Source organism: Pteropus vampyrus, unplaced genomic scaffold (assembly GCF_000151845.1).
Source record: "Pteropus vampyrus isolate Shadow unplaced genomic scaffold, Pvam_2.0 Scaffold14, whole genome shotgun sequence".
Classification (NCBI taxonomy): Eukaryota; Metazoa; Chordata; class Mammalia; order Chiroptera; family Pteropodidae; genus Pteropus; species Pteropus vampyrus.
Window position 1 is genome coordinate 9,657,792 of NW_011888795.1, and position 10,477 is coordinate 9,668,268.

Genomic DNA, 10,477 nt, shown 5'->3' on the forward strand with positions numbered 1-10,477 from the left:
GCTGTCAAGAGAGCAAAGCAATGTCTCTATTTTAGTGTCTTCTGTGTAGCAATTACATAAAGCAGCTAAGTCCTCAAGAAACAATATTTATAAATCATACTATCTCTGTTAAACACCCCCTTTTAAAGACTGCTTGGAAAGAGTGCTCTACTTTGAAAAGAGTGCTCTATTTCTTCCTATTAGATCCCCCTCAATTCCCTACTTCCTAGGCCTCTCCTACACAGAGGAAAAATAAAGAAATGAAACCATCCAAGCAAAATAGGGACAAAGACAGTTTCTCGGATTCTTTTCAGCCTCATCTGAGGGTCAGATCAGAAAAGCAAGGTGAACCTGGGCCAGAGACCACTGGAGAAAGCAGTTGGCAAACCATGTCTAAGGCCAAATCGGATTACACAATCAGTTCACTCTTGCAAGCAGTGAGGCTGAGACAGCAGAATCCAAGACCCCTTCATCTGAGGCTGAGCTCAGACTATAGGGAACAACACCAAAGTGCTGTAACACAGTTCCCTTCATCTCACCAGCTCAGCCCACCACAAGCTCATGCAGATGACCTCCAAGCCCCAATGGCTTTAATGATGTCTCCTTCCAAAGACAAGGCTAGTGATGCCATGGCTTCCTCTGTGTGATTGATACAAGTGTCATAGGAAAACGCCAAATCAGAGAGCCCACACCACTTAACACACTGTAGCCCTACCAGAGAACAGCAGAGATGAGGCAAGGGAGATTTAATTTACACAGCAGCCACTTGGGGCCCAGTCACAGCTGGGGCAGTGGGGGGAATCTATAACCCAGAGGGCACCTCCCACCTCTTCCACTTGGAAGACCAGTCCTCACAGACCCTTAGATGAGGCTCCCTGGATTGTACAGAGAATGCCAGTCAAAAGGAGAGATTTGAGGACAAGGCTGTCTCCAAAGTCAGGGGAAGTCTGTAGCCTGGAGATGGTTGGCTTTATGGTGGCCCTGGGGTCTGAAAGACCAGTCCATGTCCTGGGCACAGTCTTCAGCCTAATGGCTCTAGAGGAAGCCCTCACGGCGGAACTGTTCCTGGAGAAGGGCACGGTACTGGTCAAATCCCCCTTCAACCCGGGTGACGCCGCCTCCTTCGCACACCCACAGCTCTTGGCACACCAGCCGGATGAAGCGCTCATCGTGGGACACCAGAATCACGCCACCCTGAAAGACAGGAGACAGAAGGCACTCAGCGGGGCCTTAAGGAGTGCTGAGGTCTGGGGAAGAGTGGGCAGTGTGAAGGCCTACTCACCCTGAAATTGTTGAGAGCACGACCCAGAGCCTCAATTGTCTCCATATCCAGGTGGTTTGTGGGTTCATCCAGAATGTAGAAGTTGGGGCTAGAAGGCAGAACCCAGGAAGGTGTGGTCAGTTATATAAGGGTGGGAGAAAATGAACTCCTCTGATACAAAGGCAAGAGGGGATGAAGGGGAGGGTAAGAGCTCTAGAAAATGGGGCCTCACCAGGGCATGGTCATCTGAGCAAAGGCTACCCGGCTCTTCTGGCCACCAGACAAGCTGGCAACAGGGCGCACGGCCAGTTCTCCAGAGATGCCATACCGGCCCAGCTGGTGACGATACTCCTCCTCAGGCCGTCCTGGAACAGGGTCCACCCCATCATGGCCCAACTCCCTCCCTTCCCCCTTCCCCAGCCCACTTCCAAATGCCCATGTCCTTACACCTAGACTCGGGAGGGCTGCTCCGCACCTCCCCAAGGTAGGTCTAGCTGTAGACGTCAGCCCTGGCCCTCTTTCCTCAACTCAAATCCCTAACACACCAGGAAACTTGCGTGCCAGCAGTTCCACAGCACTGACATTCAGGTCCAGCTGCTCCACATGGTGCTGGCTGAAATAGCCAATTTTCAGATTCCTGCAAACAGAAATGATGATAGAAAAGGGGATGGAGGATAATGACCACAAAGGTAGAAAAGGGGATGGAGGATAATGACCACATACACTGTAGCTACAGTGTATGAGTAGTTGGGGAGTGGAGGCGTAGGCCCTACCTGTGAGCATGTCTGATGCCCCGAACAGGTGTCAGGTCCCCCATAAGCAGCTTCAGCATGGTAGACTTCCCAGCTCCATTCTCTCCCACCTACAATTTTAAAGAGTGCATGTGTGTGAGACACAGAGGGAAGGAGATGAGAATTGGTCTTGGGTAGTCTCAGTGACTCAATTCAAAAAATATTTTTAAGGAACTAAAGAGAAAAATGAAGGAAGTATTAAAGATGCAAAGAGAACTTATATACCCGAGCACCAACTAAGTGCTGGGGATTTAATTCTCCCAATAACCAAGTAAGGTAGCTGTTATCTCCCTTTTAAGGACAAAAAAAACTGCTTAGTAACTAAGCTAGGAAATGACGTTCAGGATCTGAAGTCTGAACCTGAAGCCTATGCTTTCCTTTATGTTCCACGGTTTAAGAAAACTCAGAGCTGAGACCAAGAAAACAAAATACTGCTCTAAGTATTCACAAAGTACCACATGCCAGGCTTTTCATCTCTGCTGGGCAGCCCTGTGTAGTTGAAGGATAGGGACAATTTAGTATAGAAAAGTCCTTGGCTCAGGCCCTGACTCCCGCTCCTGTGAACTTCTTCCCTCTGTAGAATGAGGGTCTGGGCCGATCCACAGTACATATGGAGGTGGGAGAGTCCCAGCTCATGGAACAGGGAAATAGTAATCATACCACACAGATGCGAGACTCAAGATCAGCAGAGACAGAGAGACGGCTGAAGATGACGTGCTTAGGATCATAGTAGAAATCCACTTCATCTAGTTGCAGAATTGGTGGTGAGAACTTCTCAAACCCATCAGGGAACCTGCAAGAGGTGGAGGTGAAGAGCACCAGGCGGGCCAGAAACAAGAGCTTCCCCACCAGTCCCTCTGACCCAGCACTCACTTCATCACTACCTCCAACTCCTTGTCCACGGGTTTCAGCTCTGGTCTGAGGAGAAAGGGGGCGCTCTATATTTATGACTTTAAAAAAATAACTATTTGTTCTTATCACATAAATAATATACTTTCAGAGAAAACTTGGAAATAGCTTGTATTTCCAACACCGAGATAACATTAATTTAGAATACAGTCATGCACCACATAACGATGTTTCAATTAACAACAGACTGCATACAAAGGTGGTTCCATAGATTGTAAGAGCTGAAAAATTCCTACTGTCTAGTGACATCATAACATCACAGCGCAACACATTACTGACGTGTTTGTGGTGATGCCAGTATAAGCAAACCTGCCGTGCTGCCAGTCATGTAAAGGTATAGCACAAATAATTAGTCATAGGACATAATACTTGATAATGGCAATAAATGGCTATGTTACCTGTTTATGTATTTATTATACTTTTTTTTGTTTTAAAGTGCACTCTATTTATACAAAGTTTGCTGTAAAACAGTATGCTGTTTCATGCTGGCAGCAGCCTCATATACCCTGATCGCATCTCCTGATTGCATCATTTTCTCTTGTGTTTGATTTAACCTCATGGTTTTATAAATTTAGTGTAACCTAAGCATACGGTGTTTAAAGAGTCTACAATCATGTAATGTCTTAAGCTTTCATATCCACTCCCTAACTCACCCAGAGAACTTCCAATCCTGCAGGCTCCCTTCATAGTAGGTATACTATTTTTTTATCTTTTAAACTATACTTTTACTGTACCTTTCTAGTTTTAGATACACAAATATTTACAATTATTATAACTGCCTACAGTATTCAGCTCAGTAACATGCTGTACAGGGTTGTAGTCTAGGAGCAATAATCTATACCATACAGCCTAGGTGTGTAATAGGCTATACTATCTAGGTTTGTATTAGTGCACTCTATGATGTTCGCACACAACAAAATTGCCTAATAACGCATTTCTCAAAACACATCCCCGTCGTTAAGTAGTGCATGACTGTACATTCTCCTAACTCACGATATGCTGAAAAAATAAGATTATCCTTTTTGTCCTCCCAGTTAACATATTATGATGTATGTTTCAATATCACAAAATCCTAAGCCTTATGATTTTATTTTAGGCTTCCTACCACCAGTACTTCTAGAAAGGTTGTGTCAAGATTAAACCTTTAATGCTCACCATCCTTAGTCACTAAGGAATGAAAATCAAAATAACAATGGTATATCATGGCATACCCAGTAGAATGATTAAAATTAGACAGATAATAAACATAGATAAGGGTGTGGAGAATTGGAACCGTCATACAGTGCAGGTAGAAATGTAAGATGGCACAGCTGCTTCGGAAAACAGTTTGGCAGTTCCTCAAAAAGTTAAACACAGAATTACCATGTAACCCAGCAATTCCACTCTAAGGTATGTACTCAAGAGAACTGAAAACATATGTCCACACAAAAATTTGTATACAAATGTTCATAGCAGCATTATTCATAAGAGTCAAAAAATGAAAACAATCTAAATGTCCATCAACTGATGATTCAATAAATAAATGTGATATATCCATACAATAGAACATTATCTGCCCATAAAAAGGAATGAAGCACTGATATATGCTGCGACATGGATAAAACTCAAAAACATGCTAAGCTAAAGAAACCAGACATAATGGTTATGTTGTTATGATTCCATTTATATTAAATATTCAGAACATGCAAATATACAGACAGAAAGTAGTATAGTGGTTGCTGAGGTCTGGCGGCAAGATTAACAGAAGGCAGTACAAAATACTCTTCTTTTCTACAGAGGAGGGGGTTAAAGTTGGTTTCCAGAAAGGGGGATGCCTAGAATGGGAGGGTAAGGGGTGGCCTGCAAAATGAGGCAGAGAACGGGAGTCACGACCTGGTCAAGGACATTGTACTCACAGCTTCTCGAGCATCTTGAGTTTACTCTGTACTTGAGAGGCTCTATTGGCATTGTAGCGAAACCGGTCAATAAAAACCTGCGAGTGGATGAGTGGAGGCATTGGTCAGGCTCCCTTAGACCCTACAACTCTAATACCCATGGGATGCAGATCCCAGCCCTGCCTGCTCTCATACCTGGATATGCTGACGATACTGCTGTTGTGCCTCATATTCACGCTGCTGGTTGAGTAGCCGCTCCTGCTTGCTCTTGATGAAGGTCTCAAAGTCTCCTCGGTAACCATCTAACCGCTGGCTGTGCAGGTGGATGATGTCTGTGGCTATGGCATTCAGGAAGTTTCGGTCGTGGGAGACAACCAAGATTGTAGAGGGCCACGTCTGAGAGGGGTCACAGGACGGCAGGCCCAGTTTGGGAGGGCAGTCAGCTTCCAGTCTCCCAGGTGTCTTGGAGGCAGACTTTCCCCAGATGTACTCCAGCACCTATAGGCACTTACCTGCAGGTAATTCTCCAGCCATAGGATGGCTCTTACGTCCAGCATGTTTGTGGGTTCTTAAAAAGTGTATTGGGGGGGGGGACACATATGGGATTAAAGGGCTAGAGAACTAGGAACTTGGGTACTGCCACCCTTCCCCATCCTGAAGTTATGATGCCCCATTTCAAACTCACCATCTAATAAGAGAAGATCTGGTCTAAGAAAAAGAAAAATGCATGGCTTGAGGTTTTAGATCAGTGACTCACTGCTACTTCCCAAGAGCCAAGGCCCAGAAAACTCACCTAGCAAACAAGGCCCGGGCTAGGGCCAGTCTCATCCTCCAGCCACCTGAGAACTCCCTAAAGACAGAGAGAGCTGCATCAGAGGAGGGTGTTCACCAGGGTAGGCAGGGGCAGAGCCAACGGTATTCAAATACAAGAATGGCAAGGGCCACCTACCGGGTAGGCTGTTGCTGCATTTTAGGAGTAAAGCCAAGCCCAGCAAGAATGACGGACGCCCTATGAGTGAAGAAGTTGAAGAACCCAGTTGGAACAGGTAACAGAAGAGAAAGGTGAAATGTGAAGGAAGGATGAGGGAATTTCAAATACCTGGCAGGTGCCTTGTCAGCCTCAATCTCTTCTAGTTTGGCATAGATTTCTGCCAGCTGTGCAGCTTCTGAGCCCTTGGCCCTGTGGTGGGAATGGGAGGAAGAGCAATCAGCCTGAGTGGGGGCAGTTCAAAAGGATGTCCTGCATCCTAAGCAACTGGAAAGCAGGCCACTGGCTGCCTTGTTGCTGGGACAGGAATAGAGTACAGGAAGGACTTACTCAAAGCGGTGAGGGCCGTGGACATTGTGAAAGGAACAAGGGTTTGAGAGCCTCACAGTGCTGAATTCTAAGCTCTGCTGCTCATTGGGATAAGCGTGTGAATTATAGATTGTGACAATACGGCAGGTACTCTATGAAGGAGGGCTGTGCCTCATATTCACGCTGCTCTTGTTATTCCCTAACCTGGAGAACCTCACCTGCCAGCAGCAATCTGGGCGCTGAGCTCCCGCTCCTGCCTCAGGAGGTCTTCTCGCACAGTGTCACTCTCCAGCACACTCTGCAGGGCAGGGGTGTCATTTCCAGCAACCTCCTGCTCTACGTGCAGCAGGGAAATATGGGCTGGAACCCGCAGGCTCCGGGTGGCCAGCATCTTTAGCAGCGTCGTCTTCCCCAGCCCATTCCGACCCACCAGCCCATAGCGGCGGCCCCATGCCAGGTTCACATCTGCACCAGCCAGCAGTACCCTGCAGGTAGCAGGAAGAAGATAAAGGGTACTCTAGACATTAAGTATATAGCAAGTTTAACAGAAACCTAAATTATTTTCACCTCTCCGAATCCTCCTTTAAGTGGAAAGAGAAAAACACCACACACATCCAAGTGCCACTCACTCCCTCACCTGTCGCCAAAAGACACATCAAAATTCTCAATTCGCACATCGTAGGATTTGTTCTTGCCAGATGACTCCAAACGACTCTCCTTTCTGCTGCCTGCCTGGCTGGCTGAAGCCTCTTCCAAGACTCTTTTAAAGAAAGAAATGGATAGCTTTTAACACTTCCAACCACCCTTTCGTCCCCATAGACACTGCTCTGCTCTCTTTTAAACCCTTCTTATTACACTCACAGAGGGCTGCTGGTCTTGAGTGTATCCTTCTCTGATCGTTTCTCCTGCTTTGCCTTCAGTCGAGCCTCAGCCTTCTCTAGCTTCTTTGCATTCACTGTCTAAGGGTCCAAACACAACCATTTCACCCTAGCATGTAGGTTCAGAAAGGAACCCCCAGAGAGAACATCTTGAAATAACCATCTCAATTTACCCATGACGAACAAAGACTCAGGGAATGACATAATCAGAAATCCCCCAGAAAGATATTCCAATATTACAGACAGCCAACTTCTACCCCAACCATTAACACAGCCCCTTCCCCTCTTCCTTCTCCTCACCGAGGACTGTTCCCTCTTTAGCAGTCCTGGAAGGTTGGTGCCACAGTCTGTAAGCAATAAGAAAAGCAGTCACCTTCTCCCTGAGGGAAGGGAAACTTAACATTTTGCATAATAGGAGCCAGACACAAACATTTTCAGGAAAGCCTTACAATACTGAAGATAGCTAGCTATCCTCCATCCTACACTTAAATAAAAATAAAAAGAAAAAAAGAAAATCTCATAGATTAAGGATACAGAGACTGGGGCAGATAAGCAACTCTTACAAGAGCATGCAGTTGGTTAGCAAATCACAAAATTGGGAAGGGCGAACCCAAGACTGTCCAGCTCCAAAGCCCATATGCTTCCTACCATTGACAAGAGCCTTCCAACCCTACTCCCTTCATCAATGGGCTCTTTTGCCTTCAGTAACAACACCGACTAACTTCTACAATCTTATCCTATGGAAAAGAGGTACCACGATTCCTGAGCTCCAAGGAGTAGGTGGCTGGGGGCTGAAAGCTGAAAAAAGAGAGTAGCTAGTTCAATCTTCCCTGACTCTCACCGTAGTTCTCCGTTATCTTTGACAACTGGATGGGGGCGTCTAGGAGCACCTGGCTGTTTCCCTGGCTCTGTGGCTCAGCCCTTGACAGTAGAGACAAAGCGCAGAGTTAGGAGTTGAGGAAAAAGCTCTACGGCCATCAGACCTTCTTCCCTCACCTCTTGTTTCTTGACTGTCCTCCCAATACCTCCACAAATCCCCCTGCCCTGGCACGTACAGGCGCAGAGTGTTGTACATGCGCTGGCACACGGCTCTGATGCCCGCGTCATCCTTGCTGTCTCCGGACACCTCTTGCAAGAGTTCCCCAACAGCTTCCACCAGGTCATCCACAGACTCGAAATCCGCGCTGCCGCTGTGCAACACGCCTGGGTCAGGCGTGGCAGGACGAGAAAGATACCGGGTAGGGTGGACATACAAGCAGTTTTAGTCCTCGAACCGCAGCCCCAGTCCCGGCTCCAGACCCAACCGGCCCTCGGGACAAGAGGTCACGCAGAGGAGAGGCCTAGCAGCGGCCCCCGGCACTGCCTTTCCTTAGTCTTAATCCCAGACTTCCACTTCGGCCTCCCCAGCGGTTTGATTCGGTTCCGCTCACCCGTCACGTAGTCGAAGACCTGTCCGTCAATTTCGGGGAACTCGCTCCGCAGGATTTCAGCGCAAGTCGCCATGTTCCAGTCGGGCTCCCGTCCACGCAGTCGCCGTCAGACCTCGGCAAAGGCACGCCCCTTGCCCTGCCCTCAAAAGCTCGCCCTTCTCCTAAAGCGCATGCCTAATGGTGACGTAAGAAAGGCGCGGAGTGCGCCGAACCCGGTGGGCGGGGTGAATGGGGCTAGAGGAGCCGTGCGCAAGCGCCCCTCAGAGTCTACGCCTGAGGTGCTCTCTGCGCTTGCGCGCCGCCCTTTCCGCTGAAAAATTAAGTCACACGTGCGGTTCTTGTTGCCTTCTGGGAGGTGGGGATCCCAGAGGCGGCAGTGGCCGGGTGCAAGGGAAGTCACAGTGTATCAGGGCGCTAGATAGCAAAGGTCCAGCGGGTGGGAACCTCGCGAGAGACAGGGGGTTGATAAAGTACACTGGCCTTGCTAGAGTGTACGCCCTCCCTTAAGGCGCGTCTGCCGCTGCGCGACCAGCCGAGTCCATCTTGGAGCCATCCTAGAGCTTTGCTGACTCACGCTTGTCTCTGAGCGCTCAGAAGCCCCTTGCGCAGGTCTGTGCAGGCGTAAGTTTTATTACGGTTCCCAGGCTTTACGAGCTTCTGGTCTCAGCCTGGTGGCCTGCCCGCCAGCGACCTGCACTCAATCCGAATTATACCTGTTCAGTCCTGCCACCACACTAGCGCACAGCCTTGGTCACCGCCAAAGGGCAAGACAACCTGGTCCACAATACGGCCTGTATAAATTCATTGGTATTTAGTCCCTACCTACACCTACAGCAGACTTCTCTTCACCCTGAATCTCAATAAATGACTGTAAAAGGTTATTTACTTTCACCGATAATCCTTAGGTAGAAGTTAGGAATTTCTCCAAAATGATGCTACTTTACATTTAATGTGAATAATCTCTGCTCTAAAGTTGTCACCTAAAATTACACCATTATCTATTCATTGTTGTGAGGAATCAATCCTGATATTTAAAGGTTATAGAAGCCATTAAGCCTCTGGAGCTAATAACCACTTTATAGGAAACGGAGTTCTACCAGGGCAACTATCTGGTTTCAATACATTGCAAGAGCTAAGGGAGAACCTGATTATAAATTATAAATTATAAAATTTAGAGGCATTCACCAACTATGGTGGACCTTGTTTGGATCTGGATGCCAAGTGTAAAAAATTTTATAGGACAATTGGATTGTGTGAACAGACTAGATGTGACATTAAGGAACTGGCTGTGAGTTGATGACTGTTGAAGTTGGATGATAGAACGTGAGGGTTCATTATATTTTGCTACTCCTGTTTATTTAAACTTTTTAAAAATTAAGTTTATTGGAGTAACAGTGGTTAATACAATTACATAATTTTCAGGTGTACATTATAATTTGACATCTGTATATTCTATTGTCTGTTTACCACCATATTTGTTTATTTTTGAAATTTTTTGTAATTTATTTTTTAGGTTTAAAAAGGCTGAAACCAAGCAAGGGAAAACTGGTGAGTAGATTCTTTGATGAGGGGGTAGTATAGAAGGGAGGCATATTTCAAGAGGCCAAGGGAGTCAAATCTTCTCTTTTACCACCCACCTATCTAGGTCTCTTAAAACTGGGCAATTAGGAAGAAAATGGAATTAAGAGGTTAGTTTCTCAGGAAGGCTGAAAAAGAACAAATGTAAACTATGCTTAATCTCTGTTAATTAGAAAATACTTGCCCAAGGCTAGGGTTGAATCAAGAAGAATCTCTACCTGCAGAGAACTGGAGCCACGTGGGGCTGCTGGCCCTTGAAACAGTTTCCTTCTCAGAAACGGGGAAGACTTGGGGCTAACTCAATTCCAATTAGAGATTGGATGGCCTTGGAGGGCTCTAACAATTGAGACCAAGACAAGGGAAGAGCCTTGAGAGAGTTAATAGACAATTCTACTTAAAGGAGGCAGCACAGGACAAGAGAATAGCAGTCCCACCAGTTAGTTCCCCTCCCCAAGAAGCTCTCACATCAATATTTAGCCA

At 46.8% G+C, this 10,477-nt stretch overlaps 1 protein-coding gene across 1 annotated transcript; it reads right to left on the reverse strand.

Moving 5' to 3' along the window:
* Window positions 1-710: 710 nt before the first annotated feature.
* ABCF3 (ATP binding cassette subfamily F member 3) lies at window positions 711-10,270 on the reverse strand. Its single transcript, XM_011382462.2, has 21 exons — window positions 8,420-10,270; window positions 8,045-8,192; window positions 7,831-7,910; window positions 7,290-7,336; window positions 6,973-7,070; window positions 6,749-6,871; window positions 6,330-6,596; window positions 5,914-5,994; window positions 5,764-5,823; window positions 5,608-5,664; window positions 5,500-5,522; window positions 5,327-5,382; window positions 5,010-5,210; window positions 4,836-4,912; window positions 2,905-2,949; window positions 2,692-2,824; window positions 2,014-2,102; window positions 1,786-1,877; window positions 1,473-1,605; window positions 1,262-1,349; window positions 711-1,173 (listed from the first exon to the last, which is right to left on the reverse strand). Exons 1-21 carry the CDS (start codon window positions 8,490-8,492, stop codon window positions 1,015-1,017), a joined length of 2,130 nt encoding a protein of 709 aa, XP_011380764.1. The 5' UTR covers window positions 8,493-10,270; the 3' UTR covers window positions 711-1,014.
* Window positions 10,271-10,477: the final 207 nt, after the last annotated feature.

Excerpts from the sequence above, each read along its gene's own strand:
- ABCF3 (XM_011382462.2), bottom strand. The coding sequence starts at position 8,492 with ATGGCGACTTGCGCTGAAATCCTGCGGAGCGAGTTCCCCGAAATTGAC. Across the intron at positions 8,193-8,419 it reads GGTCTTCGACTACGTGACGG|GCGTGTTGCACAGCGGCAGC; the intron begins GTGAGCGGAACC and ends CGCCTGACCCAG. Across the intron at positions 5,995-6,329 it reads GCCCAGATTGCTGCTGGCAG|GGCCAAGGGCTCAGAAGCTG; the intron begins GTGAGGTTCTCC and ends TTCCCACCACAG.